Raw genomic sequence first — 22,732 nt, 5'->3', positions numbered from 1 at the left:
GGAAAATTGTTTTCCTTTGATTAGAAAGGGCTGTAGCTAAGGGTAGAACACACACTTTGCATGCAGAAGGTCCCAGGTTCAATCCTTGGCAACTCCAAGCAGGGCTTGGAAAAACTTGACTGAATCCTGGAGAGCTACTGCCAATGAGTGCAGGTGATATAGAGCAGATTAGCCAATGGTCTCAGTCAGTACAAGGCAACCTTTTATGTTCCTTGTACATGTCATTAAAATCAGCCGTGGCAGCTCCTGGGTTTCGATGAATTAGGAACCAATTTCAAAAATGCAGTTGGTACTGTTTGATAACCTCTCTAATACTCCAGGAATGTTGCTAAAAGTTTATGCAAGGTGGCAGAACAACTTGCTGGCAAGAGTGCTCGGATAAGGAATCCAGGCTGTGTTCTTCTAAAGCAGGGCTTGCAAAACTTGGGTCTCCAGCTATTTTTGAACTACAGTTCCCATCCTCTGCTAGCTAGGGATGATGGGAGTTGTAGTCCAAAAACAGCTGGAGACCTAAGTTTGGGAAACACTGTTCTAAAGCTTATCACCTATTTTGGATCCTCAGTTATAAATGTTGCTAAGACACCCACAAAGTGTTTGAGCATGTGTTTCTTGGGAATCAGAGCTTTCAAGACATTTCTCCCTAGTATTTTGTAGTGAAGGAGTCTTCTAGAATCAAGATTCCTGAAGGTCTATGAAACCTGAGATCTGGCACTTGAGATATACACAAACAACCAAACAGCTGCTGTTTACGTAGAAGGCTCTTTTCCAGACTGCATAGAGAGCTATGCACCAATATGAGGAAACCAAAGGATGTCTACAGATAGATCTCACCTCTTTGTCAAACTCCTGGTCTGGATCAGACATACTCCTCAAGGGCATAGCTGCTCCTAGGTCACTGCCACCTGCAAAGCAAATATGTTTGAGACTCTCCACTCCGATAGGTTTACAAAACTGCAGGTTATAAATAGATCCATTTCTACTGTTACCTGAAGATGGCCACGAAATGTAGCTTTTGTTTCTCTGAGGTGCTTGGCGTGAAATGTTGGTGGTGGGAGGACAAGCCTTTTCATCTTGTGAAGGAGGTAAGACACTCTGCAGCAGAAATGTAGCCACAGACAATTAGACAAGACACTTTCAACGTTATTTTCTTTTTCAGTGAAACATTTAGCAGAGTTTTTTTAAAACACTGAAGGAATACTGCTTTCAGAGCTATTGTATGGTGGTATTTTTTACAATCTAAGCTTCGCTTGCTAAAGAGGGCCATTTAACACAAAGACACATCATTCAAATAACCGACAAGGGGGCAATTTATCCCTCTCCCCCCCCCCGCCTCCCAAAAAGCAAGCGAAACAAAACTGAGTCATCAGTCTAAGTTCCTTCCAAGTGCTGGAGGCAGGATAACAGAACTCACCAGTAAACCAGACTGTGTAAAAGAAAAGAATGGAGTTTGACTGCAGATCGTGCCTCAAGGTTTTTTCCAATTACAAACATATGAAAATTGTTTTTGAGCTATGGTATATTTGACACCTGGAACAGTAAATACTGCTTTCAAAGCATTCTCCAGTGAGCTTTCCCTTTGCCACCTGCTGTTGGAAGGACCATAATCTAGTCTGTGTAGGGGTTTAGCAGGACAACCTGCTAACTCGAGTGTAGGATTCAGAGCAGCAAGCACTAGTTTGTGTGTGTGTATATATATATATATATGCTTTCGTAGATTTTCACGGGTACAGGAATGCAGGTTTTGGTGTCCTCGGGTGTCTTCCCGTGTAAAAGTTGGGGTGTCTAGGCGACGTTTCGACGAGGTCTCACTCGTCATCTTCAGGCTGGTGCTTTCGGCTTCTTGTTACTGGAACAGAGCAGGATCTCAGTGTTTGAGTTCCTATAAATACTGTAGAGGGGGTGTGGTGTATAGCCTCCAATGTTCTGGGCAGAGAGGAAGTTCCCAGGTTAGTGTGCCTTTTCTTCTTTTGTTCCTTAATTACTTGAGAGATATCTTGAGTGATTTCTTGAGTGATATCCTGAGTACCACTTAGGTGGGTCATTAGGTGTGGATTAGTTGTTAAAGTCTTTGTGTCTTGACCTCTTGAACTTTGTGAAGAGTTTTCCTGAGAAGATGGCTGTACTGTACTTAGTTGTGCTCTGGCTTGGCTTCGTGTATACACAAGTCAGGCTGACACAAGCCACAGAACCACAGCTCGCCCCTATACACGAAGCCAAGCCAGAGCACAACTAAGTACAGTACAGCCATCTTCTCAGGAAAACTCTTCACAAAGTTCAAGAGGTCAAGACACAAAGACTTTAACAACTAATCCACACCTAATGACCCACCTAAGTGGTACTCAGGATATCACTCAAGAAATCACTCAAGATATCTCTCAAGTAATTAAGGAACAAAAGAAGAAAAGGCACACTAACCTGGGAACTTCCTCTCTGCCCAGAACATTGGAGGCTATACACCACACCCCCTCTACAGTATTTATAGGAACTCAAACACTGAGATCCTGCTCTGTTCCAGTAACAAGAAGCCGAAAGCACCAGCCTGAAGATGACGAGTGAGACCTCGTCGAAACGTCGCCTAGACACCCCAACTTTTACACGGGAAGACACCCGAGGACACCAAAACCTGCATATATATATATATATATATATATATATATATATATATATATATATATACACACAGGTTAGTAATTCCCTGCAAACTGCTAGTGCCCCCTCCCAACTTTTCTTTAATGTTGGCAGAGAGGCATAATGCCCACCGTCACCATCCAGTTCCTAAAGAGCTGCTCCTACCCTTGCTACAGAAGCAGAGGAGGGACAGGAAGAGGAGGAAAGCAGTGAGGAAGAATGGTCACTCTGGAGAAAGATTTCAGCAGAGATAGGGCTCATGTGATAGACGTGCTCAAAGCCTGTTGGAGGTGATATCAGAGCAGAATGTCGGGAGAGTGAAGGGGAAGGAAATTCGTTCTGTTATTTTAGACAAGACAAACAAGAAAAAGGAAGGAGGAGAGAATAGTTATTTAGAAAACACTATTGCACTCTTGGCAGTGATGCCTGCTTACTTTCAGTGCCGTGTGTGTGTGCTGGCATTCTCAAAGAGAGTTTTCACACAGCCTGCTCAGGCATCTGCCTCCCCTCCCCTTCCCCTCCTGGATAAGATTTGTCGCAGGGGTTGGGCTGGCATGCTTGCTCCTCTCACTATGGAAAGACCAGGGGGGTTCCTAGGAGATACAACCCCTTTTAAAAGGGAGTTTGATTTCCCAGGGTTAGAAGACATCCTACAACTGAATAACTATCCTGTCATTCGCATCACTCTACAGTGAAGCGAGCCGAAGAAAAGTAGGGAGAGAGCAGGCATGGCTAAGGCCTCCTCCTGATCCCTTCCAAGACATATATTAGCCCTGATTAAACATTGCAGCTGCCCCTTAGAAAATGAACAGCCGTTCTGCTCCAGCTATAAAGTTCTTCTGCCAGCTTGTTCCCAAGATTTGCGGGTTGTGGCTGAGCATAGGCCTGCCTATCTGCTTTCCCTAGGAACAAGAAGTTTTACCAGAGGGAGATCCATGAGCACTTGCATCCCATCTCCTGGTCCCATATGAGCCACGTGGTTGAAATTGGTCGGATTGGAAATCATTTTGGATCGGAGTTCAGGGTCTCGGAGCATCTCCCTAAACCAACAAAGACATTAAATGATGGGTTTGCAAAAGTAGAGTCTCCTTTACCACCAATTGCGGTGTGTGTGTGTGTGTGTGTGTGTGTGTGTGTGTGAGAGAGAGAGAGAGAGAGAGAGAGAGAGAGAGAGAGAGAGAGAGAAGAAAAAAAGTAAAGCCACACCTTCTTTGTTGTATTCTTTCTTCTTCGGGGACTTTAAAGACAAATCTTCTCTTGCTTCTGGTGCGAAGCATTTGCTTCTTGCTGTTGTCGGATGTCTCCGGCACGCTAAGGGCGGCTCCTGCTGTAACAAGACATAATGCAGCTTATACGGGTTCTTCCCCTCTTTAGTATATCCTCACAACAGAACAGCCCTGAGGCAGGTTAGGCAGAAGGTCTGTACAAGCCCTGCTGCAGTGAAGGAGACTCATGCAGGAGACCTTTGTGGAATCCTTAAGCTCTTTTTGCAGAGGAACCTAGGAATTTACAAAGCATCAGGTGGATTCTTTGCTGAGTGAGGCAGGGTTACAGCTCTCTCTTATCTGATCTACAGAGTTGTGCCCTGCATGCACACATGTGGGGAGTGTGGGCTAACCACATCCACTACCTGCATGCAGCCCCTAGAGGGCAGGCCGAGGCTGAATGTGGCCCTTGGGGCGAAGGAGGCTAGCCACCCATGGCTGCCTCTGTAATTTTTTACACATGGCTGTAATTTTACACAGACTCTACTTGCCTTCCTTGCATCACAAACACATTACAACCACTCTTCTTTATCCCTTTTCCTTTGTATGTCCCCACCCCACCCCGACCGAACGCACTAACCTGAAAACTTGTTCTTGAAATAGATCAGTCGAGGAGGTTCACAGTTAAGGAGATTCAGTGTGCCCATCACATTTAGGGGTCTGATCTGTTATGGAGACAAAGTAAGGGAAGCTTAAAATTCATCCTCAACACACTGCCAAGAAGTTTGCAGTAAACGAATAAGGCACTGTGTTTTACAGTACGGGCAAGCTACTTACCTTTCTTAAGCCGATAGTCTGAACCCATTCCATGGTGCTGACATTAAATACATCAACACCGTATTCACTGTAGACCGTTAAATAGAATGGACTGCAGCCTAGAGAGAAAATAGGAAAGCTGGTTATGGCTGCATACTTCTGAGATAAAACTGAGCACCATCATTATTTCAACTGTTACCGTTTCTCAAGCCATCTCTCAGGTCTAGTTCTCGCTGATATAAGTAAATGAAAAGGCATTGATTCTGGCAGTCAGCATATTAAGAACTCTTCTTCCTGACATTTAGCCTTTTGTGTGGGCAAGATTTATTGTAAAGGGAGCATTCCATCATGAGAACACCCTCCCCCTCCCATCCTGCATTGGTACAGCCTAGACAGATTCATATCTAGGTATTTGTCTATTTGAAACCCTTTTTATACCTCCCATCATTCTATATAGATTTTCAGCACAGTGTGCCATCAGTTATATTGCAACACAAATACAATGACAAAATAGATAAAACCATCAATGACAATAATAAAAAATGCACAAAAAATGAGCAGGTGGACAATTTTTTTTAAGGGGGCACAAAAAAGATAGCAATGTGGCTATACTATATACAATAGTTGGGGGACCAGTGCTGCGAAAGGCCTTTCCTCTGTTGCCACAGACCATACAGAAAAAAGGTCGTGAAGTAGGTTGTAGATCAGGCCTCTCTGGAGCAAGCAATTTTGTTGCAAGTATTTCATTATAGATCATCAGCAGTTTAAATCTGCAGGGTCCTTTCCAATAGCCCCTCTCCACCAGCCTGCAAGGCAGGTCACCCTTCCCATTTAAAGACAGAAAACGGAGGCTGGAAGATTTCTCCCAGGTCCAGCCTAACAATCCACCCTGCTATCTACCAGCTAGGCCTTCAAAGGGTTAATTCTTTGAAGATGGGAGGAGAGACTTATTTTTCCGAGAGAGACTGGAAGGCTACAGGAAAGCCAAGATTGCTTCAGAAGGTGCTTTTAAAGGCATAGTGCTAGATATGTCTAGCAACATATCTAGAACGAGAAAAATATGTAAAAAAAATCAGTTAGAGGTACACAGAGCTAGCTATGCTACACGCCTTCATTTCTGCCTTTTAGGGAAAATACAGCCCTTTGCCTGAGTAGGTGTTTTGATTTACGGCTTCCAAACCCCAGCTGGCTACGACACACTTTCTGGGAGATGCATTTGACTTGCTTTCTGCTGTATAAAAGACACCTGCAAAGAAGAACAAGACTGACAAGTCCTTTTACACGGTAGCAAGGCAGAAATACCTATTCCACTGGCAAGATTATCTGCGTAAATACAGAGGAATAAGGAAAGATGTGGGCAGGGCTGTCACTTCCAAGAGGCAAACTAAGGGAAAGCGAAAGGGCACCCCCTGGGCTCTCCGCCTCAGCCCCTCTGCCATGCCTTGCTCCAAGGAAGGGTCAAGGGGGACCTTCATCAGAGGAAGGCATTCTGGGTATGTCATAAAGTTTAAACAGAATTTCCAACTGCTCTGGAAGAAAGAAAAGGGGGGGGGAGAAGCGAGGAGGAGGAGGAGTGTGGCATAATCTCTTCTGCTGCACCTGGTAGTGAGGGGAATAGAAAGGACATTGCACTCAGTCTCTGAATGAGGATGAGGTGAACTCCAGAAGCTATGGGGTTTCCCCAAAGGGAAGTGTGGTGTGCTATGGTCATAGGAAGTTGCCTATACAAGAAAACCCCTTTCAGAAGTGATTCAGAGGAAACACAGCAGACCATTTCTCCCAACGCGTGGTTGGGTCCCTCGTGAAAAAGAGCCCTCCCCCATAGTTCTACTGTGCAATGGTCTTTACCAATGGTCTTTCAAAATGGAGCGCCTGATAGCAACAGCTCTCCTATTCCCCCCCCCCCCGCCTCCAGCTGGAACCATCACAGCTAGCAGTTACTGCAGGGATGGCACTTTTGTTAAGGACAAGCTCCTGTGCCTTAAATCGTTGAATGAATGAGATGTGCACCAGTTGAAGTATTTCTCATTATTGGAAAAGGTATAGCTGCTGCAGCTATGTTTACCATACAGCTGCTTAAAGCACAGAAGACTCAGGTGGTGCTGTTTTTTTAAGGGAGAAAAAGGAAAAGACGTGGCAAGTCTAAGCCACTCTTTGATTTTGCTGACATTTCTTAAACGTTTCAATGTTTCATCCCCCCCCCCCCGAATAACTTCCGCTTTCTTTCCCAGATCGCAGCTGGGAGGGCAAGCAAATGGCAAGAGAACAAGCCCAGACAGGACTAAGCATGCCATAAAAAAGGTCCACGGACAAGGCTAACAAAGGTTTGCAAAAATGTGGGAGGTCAGGGAGTACCCCCTCTGTGCACTAGCACTATCAACACAACAGGGTACACATTCACACAGTATAGTGATTAGGAGAAGATGGGTTAACAATCTGCCTTTTAGAACAAGACATTTGAAAAGGTCAGTCAGATTTTTTAGGGAGTACACATTTACACACTAAACTACTGGTTATCAACATGAGAAGTACATGTTTTAGGAGGTGGCTCATATCTTACAATTAAGCCTTTACTAGGACAAGAGGCAGTATGTCTGATTGTCAGAACTTAAGAGCAACCACCTATTCCAACTGCCCATCTCACAGAAAAGCATTTTGCTCTAGCTTGTTAAAGCCCATGTATTGGAAGCACAGAATCTGGCCCTGGCCCTTTTCTTGTCATTGGCTTTGCAGCTAAACCAAGGAGAAGCTTGGACAGTGCAAGTGGAACACAATTATTACCAACTTATATTGAAGGTTGTTTGTGTTTTATAACATGTCAAATCATGAAGTCTGATTGCTATACTCTGATATAAGGAAATGATCTACAAGGAGGATGTGAAGAAAAGTAGATGGAAGCTTTCTGTATTTTAAAGATTAATACAGTGGTACCTCTGGTTACAAACTTAATTCATTCTGGAGGTCCATTCTTAACCTGAAACCATTCTTAACCTGAGGGACCACTTTAGTTAATGGGGCCTCCTGCTGTGGCCACGCGATTTCTATTTTCATCCTGGGGTAAAGTTCTTAACCTGAGGTACTACTTCCGGGTTAGTGGAGTCTGTAACCCGAAGTGTTTGTAACCCGAAGTGTTTGTAACCCGAAGTGTTTGTAACCCAAGAAACCACTGTATAGGGTAACCTGTCTTTTGTACTCACCTAAAAGCTAAAAGCTCATGAGCAGAATTATCATTACGAAACTAACAAAAATGAGGTAAAGCAAAGTGGTGGAATTTACATTGCTATTACGGAATTAATTAATAATTAAATTTGTTAGTTGCTTTATTGTGCCAAGAGCAACCCAAAATGACCCACAAACAGACAGACAGACAACATACATATTACTGACAATGTACTCCAAAACTCCAGATGACCCCACTCAGAAGTTTTATTTTGATGCCAAACAGCCGGGGAATGAAATTGAAGGCTCCACATGGCTGAGGAGAACTTCCCAAGCATCACCCTCTGGAAATGACCATAAAAGAAGGACCACAAAGCAGTGCCATCCACCCCTCTCAGTGGTATTAAAAGCCACTGAGAGGTCGAGGAGAATTAACGGGGCCACATTTCCTATCTCTCTTCTGACACAGGTCATCACACAGGGCAACCAAAGCAGTTTCTGCGCCAAAACCAGGCCTAAACCCCCCACTGAAATGAATCTAGAAAATCAGTTTCCTCCAAGAGCACCTGGATTTGGTCTGTGAACACCTGCTTAAGAACCTTGCCCAAGAAGAGGAGATTGGGAACTGGCCGGTAATGAAGGTTTCCTCTCACCCAGCCACCTAGCAGCTGGTATGTAGAGCAATACAGCCTTCACTTAGCTGTCATAATTAGTAGGCACTGAAAGCCCTATTCAACATGTATAGGTCCATCAAAAACAATGGTGGTATAGCGCGATTTAAAACTATGATGGTTAAAACAGTTATTTGCCAATTATTTTTCAGACAAGTGAAGCAGCAACAGAAAAAAACATATACATACTACAGGCAGCAGGAGTTGCAGGCCACATTAGCTCTTGCATGCGTGACCTTCGACCTTGCGCATCAACGTATACTCCCAAAAGGCTGAAGCAAAGCAGGTATTCCTCATTGCTGAGCTCCACAGCACAAAGGGCATCAAGAGGCTGTTGTGAGAGGAATGCAAGCGATGGGTCATTGGAATTTACCAGGTTTATAGATTGTCCATCACCCTGGATGTTCAACAGAGAGAAACCAGATGGGTAGCCAACACAAAGCCTGTCTTTGAACACTGTCATCCACTGTATGCTGCCAGGTGCCTGGATTTCACTGAACTTTTTATGGAAAGGTTTAGTCCTATGAATTTCATAGCACAGAACCTGCCGTTTGACTGCCACAAACAAACTTGTTGAAGAGCTCTTCTTCAGTGTCCCAGTTGTAATGAACTGGCAGCCTTTAGTTTCAGGAAGCTTAACATCAAGACTGCCTTCAGATCCATCCAGAGAGGACCAGGGATACAAGTGAACGTGATGATTCCGGCCACAGATAAGGATAATGATTTTCTCTTTGGGAGCCAGCTCTATCTGGTAGACCTTCTTGCAGTCAGCAGCTCGGATGATCACTGTGAAAACAACAGGTCAATGTGAGTAAGTGATAGGAGTGCAGATAGGCGGAGCCATTTTAAGTGTCAGCAATGTAATTACTTAGGATATATGCATATCTCCATAGTGATAGCAGCCTTCCTCAATCTGATGCCCTCTGGATGTTGTGGTCTACAACACTCACCAGTTCCATGTAGCATGGCCCATGGATAGTGATGATGGGTGTTCTAGTCCTCAACTTTTGGAGGGCCACGGGTTATGGCAGGCTGATGGTAGGAAGACATAGTTTTGACCCAGTCCCACTCTCAACTTTCCCTTAAAACTGTACACCAATATTGCAATATTACAGAGAAAGAATATTTTGACCTCTAAAAAAAAATGCAATTTCCATGGACCACTGGTATGTTTTAAACATACAAAGCAGGAGGTACATACTCTCATCTTTTAACAATAAGGTATAACCAAACTGTGTCAAATGGTCCTATATTTCCCTTTCTGGATTAGCCCATTCAATCCAGTATTTTTGTAGGTAACATAGTACTATGCTGTCCACCATAAATTAGTTAGTGGCCTTCCAATCAATCATCCCTGATGTAGAATGAACATATTTTTAAGGTACCCAGCGCCAACAGACAAAACCTTCCTATTTTCTTATATCCAGGGAAACGCCAAGTGCACTTTACATTATATTTTAAAGGTCAACACACATAAGTTATTATTCTATTAATAACTCATTTTTTATAAAGGAAAGGTTTTTCATTATTAATGAACAAATAGAACGGGGAAGAAAGATAATTCTTTGACCCAGTTGAAGGGGTCTGACAGCAGGCATACACACTGAGTGCAGAAAAAGTGAAGACTGAAAGATAGGATGGAGTTCAACATTACACTGAGCATTACTTCAAATAAAATATTCTGCAATTACAATATATGAAATACTAAAACTGGCCAGATGCAATGTGAATGTCAGTGAATCCCATGAAAGCTAAATGCAGCAATTTAGGTCTGAACTATTTGTACCATTCTGAACATATATTCTAGTAATGCAAACATTGGGAAGAGCATTCCCCAAATGGGGAGCCACGGAAGAAAAGGCCTGTTCTTGTGTTGACACCCTCCAGACCCCTTGTGCAGGAGGCACACAAATAAAGGCCCCAGATTATGATTGCAGAGTCTAGGTCAGTTCATAGGGGGAGAGCTGGTCCTTGAGGTATTGAGGTCCTAAGCCATTTACAGCTTTATAGGTCAAAACCAGCACTTTGAATTGGATCCAAAAACTAATCAGCAGTCAGTACAGTTGGGTCAGGATCTGCAACCACCTGATCTCTGCTCAAGAAGGGGAGATTGGCAACTGGCTGGTAGTTACTTAAATTTTCCAGATCCATGAGGAGTTTCTTGAAGAGTGGTTTTATCACTGCTGCCTTTAAGCAGGAGGGACCACCCACTCGCAGGGAGGCATTAATCACCTCCACGGCCCAGCCAACTGTCCCCTCCCTGTTAGTTTTTATCAGTCAAGAAGGACTGATAAAATCTTCCTTTGTTAACAGCTAACAAAATTATAGCCACTTCTTCACAGTGACTGAGCTATAAGGTAACTTTCTGGTTTTTCTTACTCTCTCTGTCTAGCATTATAAATTCTGCCATAACTTTCATTCTGCTGGTTCTGTTTTTTGTACAACTCATTTCCTTGATAACAGAAGCAAACCTATACAATTCCATAGCAGCAGTAGCATGACACTGCTATTGTTCAGTTTAATCACATGCAGAGAAGCCAGAACGGTTCTCTTGAGCGAGGCTCAGGAAAGTATTCTACTTTTCTTTGGTAGAGAGAAAAATGTGATAAGAGTTTATACTTTGCTATTCATTAGTTTGCCAGAAAACATGGTGCATCATACAATTATTTTCCTCAGGGGCATGCAAGGTGCATACATAAACACACTCTCACTAATTAATTCTAGTATTTAATGAGACTGTTAGAATAAGGAGAGTCACAATGACATGCAGAATATGGCCACAAGATGTACCCATAAAATTAAAATAAAATAAAATTGCCTCTAACCAGGGAAGAATAGATACTGATGTCTATAGACTAGTTATTCACTTGAGATAGTCAGTTTTCTGAAAGGTCGTTGACAAGCCATAAAGATTTTTCACTTCTACTGTAATAAATGAGAGCATGAGAGGAGAAATATTTGTCTGAAAATCACCACTGCCTTCAGACAGCCAAGTGAGAGAAAAGAATCATTATTCCTGTAACCCAGAGAAAATTGTACCTGTTTCCAATTACTCAAGTCTATCAAGAGTGTAGATGGAGCAAACAGCCCGCAAATTTCACTGACATTTAACATGCTTTCAAAAGTCATGTTTACTCCATGGCACTAGCAATCAATGCTGGGTGAACTCAGCAGAGATGGCCTGGACAACTTGTGACTCACAAAAACAACAACATACGGCTGACATCTATGGTTTCACAAAGGGCTCAATAAATCTTCTGGTTTTGCTGCCTGCCTGAGATTACAAAAATGGTGTGTGAGAGCAATACCTGGCAGGTCAAAATATAGTAGGTGTTGATGGGCATGGTGCAGGCCTCCATTAAAGTCTTTATCACCACCACTTCATTCCCCTTTCACCGGGTGATATGTGTGTGTGCTCTATTTGCTATAATATGTAGCAATAAAGCAGGTCTGCAAACTTTTAAAACTTTTGCAATGAAACCCGGCATGGCAAACATGCCCAGTGTTAGCACTAGAGTCGATCACAGTTACATTCTTAAACTGTATTACGCTCCTGCATATTTTGGTTTCAGTGCTAGCATGAGCATGGAAGTGTGCAGAAAGAGGCAAAATAGTAGATACCTTTTCTGGCCCCTCTTTCATAGCCGAAAGGTCATCTGTGCAAACTGTATGGGGAATCCCTGGATGATCATTCTTCTAGGGTGTCAGCTGCCAGGGGCATGTGAATGCTTAGTACTGCAGGAGCGCCTTTGCATTTAGGGAGTTTGGAAATGCACTGTAAGGGACTTCTAAGGTGTCTATAGGGAACTGCAAACAGTCCTTACCTGCCTTCAGTGGTAAGATGACCAATGAGATTCTCTTCTGCCAAAAAGGCAACTGAGAGTGACCAGCTTTTGTCTGATAAACAAGTTTTCTGTACAGGATGGACTGCTGTGTAACCAACTTTAAAATGGAACTTTTAAGTGATGGGGTTCAATAATAATAATAATAAAGCTGATTGTAGAAAGAACTTCACTTACCATCACGGGTCACGTCTACAACATAGAGGCCTTCTTCAGCACCAATTGCTATTCTATCTCGATCTAATGGTAGTAGGGAGAGGGGGAGGAAACCGCTATTAATATAAACAGGTTTGAAAATTGCGGGCTTCTGCTGTTGTAATGGAAGGGACCCATTTGATAGTGATAGTGAGCTGGAGGGACTTCACAACTGTACCGGCTCCCCAATTTATTTCTGGGCACCAATGAAAAGAAATTATTCTAACCTTTAAAATCTCCAGTGGCCAGTCTATCTAATGGAACTAACATTTCTGTACCAGACTCCATGGACACAGAAGTCACTAGAGGATGTTCTACTCTAAATTCCTTCTCTAATTTAAATTGGTGGGGAGAAGGCTTTTTTCTGTAGCAGTGCCCTCCCCCTTTACTAGGCTGGTCTCATCTTCACTTTCTGAAGCAAGGAAGAAATTTCTATCCCAGCAAGCATTCAGAGGGTGAAGAGGATTATTGTTTTAACCAGCCTGGCAATTTACATTGCTACAGCTATACGCTCTATGGTTTTAAGCTGCTCTTAATATTGCATCTTATTTATTGCTCCAAAACTGTTTTTTTATGTGGTGCCATTGTGATAATTTTGGTAGCTGCCCTGAGGCCCATTGTCCAAGAGGCAGGCTATAAATATGAAAATAAATAATACCCCCAAATGAGAAGGCCTGTGGGGAAAATATGCACAATTGCATTTTAAGGCATCATTAGTGTATGAGCTAGCTGTTTTTCCTTAAGCCAAAAAGCAATGGGCATAAGAATAAGACGATTCATTCAAGCACTGCAGATGCCTACTGCAAACAGAGTTAATCATAATTAGCTTTTAAAAATCAATTAGTAAATTTCACACTACTAAGCTTCTCTGGGCACATATGCAGATGAGGAAAAATGCACGAGGATGGCAGCACAGGCAACACATTAGCTCCATCTGCAGCTGTAACAGCAAACATTCAAATGTCTCATTATATTCAACATACCTATAATAGTAGCAGCTAAACTGGCTTTAATGAGAGGAAGTGTGCTATCATAGGCTTCCTGTGGAATATGTACAACTTGGTTTTTGAGTTTATTTTTGTGCAGAATAGATTGCAGCCCCTCTAGGATTCCAACCCACTTTCGCTTCTCGTTCTCATTTTCTGTTAGGATCAGCAGAGAGCAGGTCTTTGAAGGCGAGCCTAAGAGAGAAGCTGTCACCTTGACAGCAAGAGGAAGCAAGATGAAAATATTCAAGTGAAATTTGCTGCCTCTCTATTGCCGGAGAAATACATTGGCTAAAGTAAGTGGCAAATACATCACTCGCAACGGCTTCGTAAAAGTGACAACTTCAATATACACAAGCCCTTCCAGTTCCTCTTAAAGTCTTATGTGTAAAATCCTGTTTCGTGAAACCCTCCGTCTTCCTAACATTTCCCTTAGTACAATGATTTGGCAATCTTTGCAGAATCCATTTTAATGCTGAGCTAAATTCTCACATTTACAGTATTTCGTGAAGTGGATGTTGTTTGTCCACACTGTATTACTTTCAGCATGATGCACGTTTAGGGGGATGATGTGCATTATCTTGTCCCACAACCTTGCATTTCTATCTAAAATGTGATCATTAGAAATATTCTCAAGAATTTACATTCAATGGGGCCAGTGTCATTTCTTGGCAATGCAATCCAAATCCTGGCTGGGGAGAGGCAGTGGCAAAGTTGCATCTGCTGCTCAAAAGATGGTGGCGGGAGCAGGCAAATCACTTCAGAGGTGGGGCTTGGCCAGCCCCACTGCTGTCACATGATAACACCAGCTTGCTCATATGATTGGGGAAACAGCTGGGAGAAAAATGTTAATCTTTGTCTAGAGCCTCATTCCTTATTTCCACTGCTTGGCTGGTATGTTGTGCTCCCCAGAACATTAGGAAGTGGGCCAAAAGCAGCTGGGGGAACAGACTGCACACTTCTGAAAGAGAAACAGTAAAAAAGGCATGTTTCTTGACACTATGCATACTGACTGGAGAATATGAATAGTGCCTGGACAATGCACAAAATGCTATTGAAACAGGCACATTTCCAAGGGGCCTCTTGGAGATTATGGATACTGATCAAGAAATGTCCACAATTCCTTCTTCGTGGATGTATTATGAGGCCTGGTGGCACGATGGCCACCTGCATTAATCGTTCAACTTACATTACCCCTAACATGCTTACTATAAAAAGGTATGAAAGTCCCAACTGTGTTATGACCCAAAGCAAACAAATGAAAGGTTGGTAACATCTGTAGTACCTATGATAACTAGTTGTTGCTAGGGAGGTATATGTAGGTATAGGTCCATTCAATCAATGTATAGGAATCGTTAATGACAAGAGATGCAGTCCCATACAGCAGAGATGGGGAACTGTTGGTCCTCCAGATGTTTTGAATAAAAAAATTCCTTCCAGTAGCACCTTAAAGACCAACTAAGTTAGTTCTTGGTATGAGCTTTCGTGTGCATGCACACTTCTTCAGATACACTGAAATAGAAGTCACCAGACCCTTCTATATAGTGAGAAGGTGGGGAGGGGTATTACTCAGGAGGGTGGTGGGAATGGGTGATTGGCAGATAGCTGTGATGAGCCTGTTGACGACTCTTAACGACTGCAATAGGTCTTACAGGAAAAAGCAAGGGGTGAGAAGGTGAAAAATGGCTTTGTCATGTATAATGAGATAAGAATCCAATGTCTTTGTTCAGACCAGGTCTCTCCATGGTTTTAAGTTTGGTAATAAGTTGCAATTCAGCAGCTTCTCTTTCCAGTCTATTTCTGAAATTCCTTTGTAATAGAACAGCTACTTTGAGATCTTGTATAGAATGTCCTGGGAGATTGAAGTGTTCTCCTACTGGTTTCTCTGTCTTGTGATTGAAGTGTTCTCCTTACTGGTTTCCCTCCTGAGTAATACCCCTCCCCACCTTCTCACTATATAGAAGGGTCTGGTGACTTCTGTTTCAGTGTATATTTTAATACGCTTTTTAAAATTCTTTGTTTATTTGCTCTTTAAAAAGGTGGCCCTTATATGCCAGTTGTCAAAAATTACAATTGCAAGGAAGGGACAGTTAGTTTAGACGCCTACCTGCTACTAGGCAATGCACCCTGCTAATTTATTAGACAAGGACAACAGCCTAGTCTAATGCATGTGTATGGTAGAGTTGTGCAAACCAGGGGTGGGAAATCTTTTTCTGCATTCCCTCAGGGGTAATCTGTTGGGGACCACATACTGGTGTTGATATGGCCAGAGCCCAATATGAGCAGGGACACCCTTTTTCTCTCCCCTCTTCCAGAAGGTTGCTGGGGAAGGAACATGTATCTTTTGCTAGAAGTCTGAAATGCTTGTTTTCAAAGGGATTCTCTTTCCTCCCATGGCTTCATTAATTTCAGCATTCCCACCCCTCCCTTTTTTCCTCTTCTCACTCTCTTCATCTCCCTTGGTGCTCCTTCATTCATATGAAATTAGGGCAGGGCGCTGCAGGTTGCCCACCTCTAGCATAAACCACCTTAATATATTTCAGCAGCGTCCCATTTTTTTTTTTTTTTTTTTGCCAGATACGAGCACTTAATTTTAGTATCTGAAAACACAAATTATTCATATAAAAATTGAATTGTAAACACACAGCCTGTCCTTCACAGATCAGTTACAGCGAATTTATTAATCTTCAAGAAGTGTCCCTCTACCTACATGTTAAATGGATATTTTAAAACTGAGATTTATACTAGGGACAGACAATACAACTATTTATCAGTCATTCACTGAAGCAAGGTATGAGAATAAGAGGTTGCAGTAAAATAAAAGCCGTATTTGAACATACCCTAAATATGCAAGGAATATCTTTGCGGGTTGCATGTATAACATCCGATGCTAGGACAGAGCTCACACAAAAATCTTCATCTCTGGTAAGAAACCAAATAATTCAAGTCATTGGCGTTGGATTTTACACTTATTTAAAAGTACAGCTAAAGCAAAAGCTGTCGGCCTCCTTTCCCTAGGACGTTAACACATGAACTGGTGTTAATACTTGGTTGTGCAGTTCAGGCAGACCCTGGGTACAGATAAGCTAGTTATAGCAACAAGGTAAAACATTAGGTTTTAGCAGGGAGAGCAGGTGAGGGAACAGACGAACACAGTAACAACATGTGCAAATCAAGGCTCACTCTAACGTCGTTTTGTAGACCAACATGGCCATTTTGTCAAATCGTTCCCTGAAATAACAAAGCACAGTACACTATTTTGATGAAAATTAAGGGGTTGTATGCCAATTTCTGATTGCTTAATTGTATCCCCAAAAAAAATCCCGCGTAAATTTACCATGCAAAGGGGGGGGGGGGGGATGGGGTTTATCACCAAAATGACTACACCAATACAAACCTGAGATCCAGGACTTGACTTGCAACCACTCCCGGCTGGGTGGATTTTCCCTCAGGTACATCATAGAGGAATAGTTTACAGTCACAGACAACTGCATAGGCCCGCTGCCATCCTTTCTTCACTCCTGTTGGCTTTGGAACCTGTAAATAAACAAATGCACACATACATCATTCACATCTTAGCAGATAAAGCAGACGCGGGACCCTTGAGGACATTTCCATGCGACATTTGACTCTGATTTTTAGTGCTGCAATTTTTGGTGCTATAATTTTTTTATTATAGTGCTACAATTTCTTGTAGAGAATATGAGTTCCATGAGCTTAGATGCATGTGCAAATGTACTGAGCATTATGCTGTAAACATGATGCGCTTATTGAAGGACCTATGACCTCCATGATGAACTCTGGAGTGCTATGGATCATGGAGCTATAAGAAACCAAACGGCATGCATAGTCATATGTGAATTCAAGCATGGAAATGCTAGTGTGTCTGGAAATATAGATAGGTAAAGAAACTCCAGGGAAGACAGATTTTTTTAAACATTCCTTTTTTACAAAACATTCCCCTTTTACAAAATTAACTTCAGGATGTGTGCACTTCAGCCTTGCAACTGGAAAATATCAAAGAGCGTAAGATGATGAGAACATTTATCTCTCCCATTTAAAGTTTGGCTAGAAACAAACCTCTCTCACCCAGAATTCTTTCTCAACTTTCAGTCTGTGGCAATCCAGCTGCCAGTTTCCAGAACTTTTTATCAAATCACCTGCTGTGCTCACTAGTATAAAGATTAGCACTAAGGGGATTACTATAAATTGTAAACAAAGCCTTGGGGCTTTATCATAATTTGGGAAGATGGATGGATAGAGAGAGAATGGGTTTTCGGGACAATTCTAGGGAAGATCCTCTTATGCAGTTTGCCCCTTCTAGCATGTCAGATACTAGTGCAGAAGATACTAAGCCGTACGCCAAAGGAAAAATATTTTTGTAATATACTAAGATAATCAAATGCCTTCCAGCTACTGCTGCTATAAAGAAGCAGTACGCTAAAATGACACAAGGCAAGATTGTGTGTTTTCTTCCCTTTAGCTTCTGCATAAAGTTTGTATTTTCAGTTGGACTTTTCAGCTTGGAATTCTAATGCCCCATCTTATGTGATATCAAACACACAGAGATTCTTTTCTCATATATACTTGTGCGTCTCTGAAAAGCAACAGTTATTTTTTACACTAGTCTGCTGCTTAGTTAAGTGACAAAGCTATTGACATGTGCATCTTTCCATCTAGCTTTGATGCAGGGTGGGCCTCACGAGTTCATGGAGCACACCACGATTACAGTACATTTTAGGAGATGCAATAGGAACCAAAAGCATACCAAAACCAACAGGAACCAAGAAACACAGATGATTTTGGTACACAGTGTTCTTTCGGTACCCTTGCTTCCTGTTTAACTAAACCAAATCCTTTTTTCTAATCTCTGCATTTTGCTGAAGTGGGGGTATGAAACCTGAAAGAAAGGTGATGTCTTTTTAAAGCAGTAAAGAATAAAATGTATTATATCTCTATGACGTGAAGTGCAGATTAAACAAACAAAGCCCTCCTTTCAGGTTTTATACCCCACCTGAGCAAAATGCAGTGAAGAAATAGTTACACAATATACTGTACTTTTTATTGTACACTTCCATGCTTGAAGATTATTATTTAATACGGCACTGAATGAATTAATTGAGTTTGTACCTAATAACCTATGCCAATCAAACTACTGGATTTTGGGGTAAAAACACAGTAGTGTTTTTAAAGATAGGTGGGATTCAATTAACACTACTGTTAGAATCATAATTCTCTCCCTGCCTCTGCTCCTGTATAATTTTCCTACCTTGACGTAGCCTTTGTAGGCTGTTCCTATGCCTCTTTGAACATCTACCCCAAGGGGTCTCTTGGCTTGCTCTGGAGGTATAGGGCAGACTTGTGGTGCGCTGTCCTTGCAGGAAACATGGCATGCAAATGAACACACTAAGAAAGAAAAGGTGAACTTGTCAAAGTTCTTTGCTGTTACACAATAAAACCTAAAGTTCAGTTAAAAATAAGGAGCACAGCATCATACAAGTACAGTGTATTGCTAGCATGAGGGTTTCTGATTAAAACAGTTGACACATGTGACTGATAACACAGCTTCAACTCTATGGGTCAAAATGGAATTGGAACCCCTGCAATCCTCTCTTAATGCCTCGCCCTTCCTGAAAATTTCATGGGCTCACATTAGTAACGTAAATAACCCGTTTCTGCAGCTGACCCTTCAAATATGGCGCAAATGACAATCACATTCAGCTCCTTTGCAGTCACTTTTAACTTCTATTTTAGATCACCCAGCCTTTTGCTTTAAAGAGGCATAGAACCATTTCCTTAGGGTAACTGTCTTGCTGCAATAAAGATGTAAAATTGATGCTGTTAAGTCTCTGAGTACTTAGAAGACTTAAGCCAACTTACCATCACAAGCGTAGCCCTGTCTAATCAATCCCACCATGAGAGAGGTGCAGTGGCTGCACTGAGTGGGGCTTGAAAAGGATTTGATACTGAGTTGATGAGCTTTAGGCTGGAATATAAATTCAGGGTAAATAACATTTTCAAAAGGTTAATAAAATGACAAGTAATTGTAAAATTGTATCAGTCGCAGAAGTTCCCACTTCAGTGGACCTTGATTTGAAGAGGTGGCCCTGGTTATGCCTTCATTTACTTGCAATGGAATTTCAGCAGGAACCATTACTCCTGAACTGTGTACTGAATATTATTATTATTATTATTATTATTATTATTATTATTATTATTATTATTATTTGGGCATCTTTTTGAAATAATACTCAATGCAACTTACAAAATGTTAAAAATATGTAGAGATCTAGCAGTTCAAATTCTCTCTTGTTAACTATAATACTTGTAGGAAGTAATGCTAAAAAATACACTTAGCTGCATGGTAGAAGGGCAACACAGTTCTGAGACTGGGACTCCCTTGCTCTGCCATTGGGAGATGATCTCACCACCTATATGAAGGCAGAGACGTTTGCCCTTATATAAGTGGCTTGGCTTAGTGCTACATCTGAACCTAGGCTACTGGTTGCTTTGACTTGTTCTAGATTTCAGCCAAGGTGTGCTTTGAGTTCCTGCTCATGGTTTGTCTGAGGGAGGCAAGCCACAGGCCCATGTTCAGATGCAACTCTATGCCATACCACGACTTAGCTAAGAAAGTGATAAGAATACTGCTAGGTCAAGCTAAATGCCCATCTAGTCCACCATCCTGTTCTTATAGCATCCAACCAGATGTCTGTGAAAAGCCCTATGGGAAGCTCTGAGTAGAGTGGAAGCAGCAGGACCAGGACAAGAGTGAAGTGATCAATATTTTTACTAAGCCTTGGTTTTGCTTAGTACACTGATCAAGTGTGTTGAAATTGGTTCTTTCACTGGTTTTTCAGCACTGAAAGCTCTCTCTCGGGGGGGGGGGGCATATTTGCTACCCACTCTTCATGGTGACGGGTGTGTAACAATTTTTAAATGAACACAGAAAATATACTGTGGTGGATTAGCATTGAATAAAGTTTTGCATCATGGCAAATTTTAACTATATGCAGACCAAGCAGACCAGAACTGCAACCTAAAGGAAATCTATTCCGGCACCCCAACAAAACTAAAGCAATGAGTAAGGACACCACACATAATAGCACAAGCCTGCACAACTTGCAGCCTACAAAATCATACACAGTTGATCTGCCCCATACTGGCTTGCTGTGTGTTTAACAACCCCATTGTTTTTACAGTTCCAAGGAGACAGCAGACCTGTTGGGCTGTTGGACACCTGGCAAATGGTCTGCATAAGGCTTTGTACACAGCTATGCAGGACCAATTTGAAATAATCCTAAGAGATGAAAATGACGAACTCAGACAAAATTAACATACAGATGGCTTATGAATGGGATATAATCATTTTCATATCTGCACCCCCCCCAAAAAAAAGCTCTAAGCAAAACAAGTCAACAAGTGCCCCCTACCTTTGGTACAGCTAGAGAAATGGACTGAATGGTGGGGGAAGGAGCAGCAGGCATCCTCTGAAGCCGATTTGGTTCCTGAATTGCAAAAAACTACAGTTGAGCAATTAAAGACTTCCAGGATCCAATATGCATTTGGTTTGGCAACAACTCGAGTATCTTTTTTGAAGGTGAGTAAGAGCCGATATCACAAAACGCAGCATTGTTCCAAATTTACTAGAAGCAGGTTTGCAGATCAAAAAGACTCATAGGAAAGCCTGCACTCTAGCAAGCAGCAGAAGGTAAACAAGGAAGAAGATGGAGCTCAGCGATACACAGGGACCCAGGGAAAGGGGAGCAAAACAAAAGGGAGCTCACAAAGCATGTACATTTAAACACTGACGCAAGTCAACACAGAAAGAAGCTGCGAGGAAAGAAAATGTTTTCTGATGGCTGTAAACATACATTTGTAAATTTAGGGCTCCCCAAAATGCTTTAATCTGGATTAATGAAACAACGGCGGCTTACTTCTTGCTGCTGCTGCTGCTCTGCAGTCACAACAGATGTCGATGGCGAGACCTCTGCTTTAGAACCCTGTGCCTCCTGCTCACTAACGGAATTTGTCTGCAAAGTGGGTTGGAGGAGAGGAGATAGTAAAGGAAGTTAGCTTCCAGCAATGGATCCCTGAGTAGCAGAACAAAACCAAGTTCACCTGGGGCACAAGAGCCTGTCTGCTCAGAAAATGCTTTGTGTAGAGCATTCTGCTGAGCTCTGTAATGTCAAGCTAGTTAACACCTACACTCTAAAAGGAAACCCTCCACCAACAAAGGCCACAGCTATATTAGATAAGTGAAGTTGGCTGATGCTGAAAACCCCCAAATTGTGAAGTTATCAGTTCATTCTGAGATTAAGGTAAAGTATTAATACATGGCCTTCAAATACCCTTTGAAGGTTACTTCTAACTCACTGTAGGAACAGACAAAATCAGATCTGCCTGGCAAGGACTTACCTCCATACAGCAGGTGTGTGATTGCACTGTGCTTGTGTGTTTTTGTCTCTCTGTATGCCCGTGTATGCACCCACCCAATCACCATAAAATAAGACTTACACAGTATCTACTTTGTTCATTATTGTTAAAGGCTCTTTAATGAGCATTAGATATGGAGACAGTACTAATGATTTCTGTATTTTAAAACAAAATGTTAAAAGATGAAATTTCTGGTGGGGAGGGGAGAACAAAACTGAAGACTTAGGAGGAAAATGCAGAAATGCACTATTATGTTGCATCTAAATTAAGGATAGAAAATGTTATAAAAATAACCCTTATTTTGCTGAACTACATGGCCTCCTCATTTAAGATTTAGAACTGGGTTAGGTAATTCACTTAACAAAAAGAAAACACTGTTCAGCAGCTAGAAGATGTAACACACACAAAATTTTATTCAAATTTTAAATGGGAAAATATAGTTATTAGTAGCTGCAGAGCTAAGGTGTATTTAGAAGAATCATTTTTTGACTCTTAGATAATGGGCCTTTAAAAAATGCTAATATTGTTACCAAAATGAAATTCCGCACTTTGGAGCTCTGAAATCTTACATAACAGAGCTAATCTTTAAAAATAATAGTCTTTTATAAGATACTGTTAGAGAAAGAAAGGTCTTAGAAAATACGTATGCTACAGTGGAGTCCATGTGCTGTTCGTCTTATAGCAGGTTTCAATGGAAACAGGAAAAGTTTTGGCCCTGTCACTATTCTGCTGTCCACAATACAAATTGCTCTAAAATGCATAAATCACCTTTAATACACATTGTAATTGCCACA

At 41.9% G+C, this 22,732-nt stretch overlaps 1 protein-coding gene across 6 annotated transcripts in view; it reads right to left on the bottom strand.

Moving 5' to 3' along the window:
* The window catches only part of CDC42BPB (CDC42 binding protein kinase beta), a 95,994-nt gene that overhangs the window by 4,896 nt on the left and 68,366 nt on the right, over nucleotides 1-22,732 (bottom strand). For 2 of the 6 annotated variants that reach the window (XM_081857930.1, XM_081857932.1), the window contains 15 exons: nucleotides 21,440-21,535; nucleotides 20,936-21,010; nucleotides 19,383-19,488; nucleotides 18,772-18,908; nucleotides 16,900-17,039; nucleotides 16,343-16,424; nucleotides 13,500-13,716; nucleotides 12,499-12,561; nucleotides 8,669-9,265; nucleotides 4,671-4,768; nucleotides 4,474-4,558; nucleotides 3,835-3,955; nucleotides 3,551-3,668; nucleotides 987-1,092; nucleotides 832-902 (listed from right to left, as the gene is read on the bottom strand). In XM_081857930.1, the coding sequence (XP_081714056.1) occupies nucleotides 832-902; nucleotides 987-1,092; nucleotides 3,551-3,668; nucleotides 3,835-3,955; nucleotides 4,474-4,558; nucleotides 4,671-4,768; nucleotides 8,669-9,265; nucleotides 12,499-12,561; nucleotides 13,500-13,716; nucleotides 16,343-16,424; nucleotides 16,900-17,039; nucleotides 18,772-18,908; nucleotides 19,383-19,488; nucleotides 20,936-21,010; nucleotides 21,440-21,535 (2,112 nt within the window). The remainder of the gene's footprint in view (nucleotides 1-831; nucleotides 903-986; nucleotides 1,093-3,550; nucleotides 3,669-3,834; nucleotides 3,956-4,473; nucleotides 4,559-4,670; nucleotides 4,769-8,668; nucleotides 9,266-12,498; nucleotides 12,562-13,499; nucleotides 13,717-16,342; nucleotides 16,425-16,899; nucleotides 17,040-18,771; nucleotides 18,909-19,382; nucleotides 19,489-20,935; nucleotides 21,011-21,439; nucleotides 21,536-22,732) is intronic. The other 4 variants (XM_081857933.1, XM_081857934.1, XM_081857931.1 and 1 more) reach the window with 3 other exon arrangements.

This window comes from Podarcis erhardii, assembly GCF_964252035.2.
Source record: "Podarcis erhardii genome assembly, chromosome: 1".
Taxonomy (NCBI): domain Eukaryota; kingdom Metazoa; phylum Chordata; class Lepidosauria; order Squamata; family Lacertidae; genus Podarcis; species Podarcis erhardii.
Note: the sequence above shows the minus strand (reverse complement) of the source record. Positions and strands in the feature narration are given on the sequence as shown.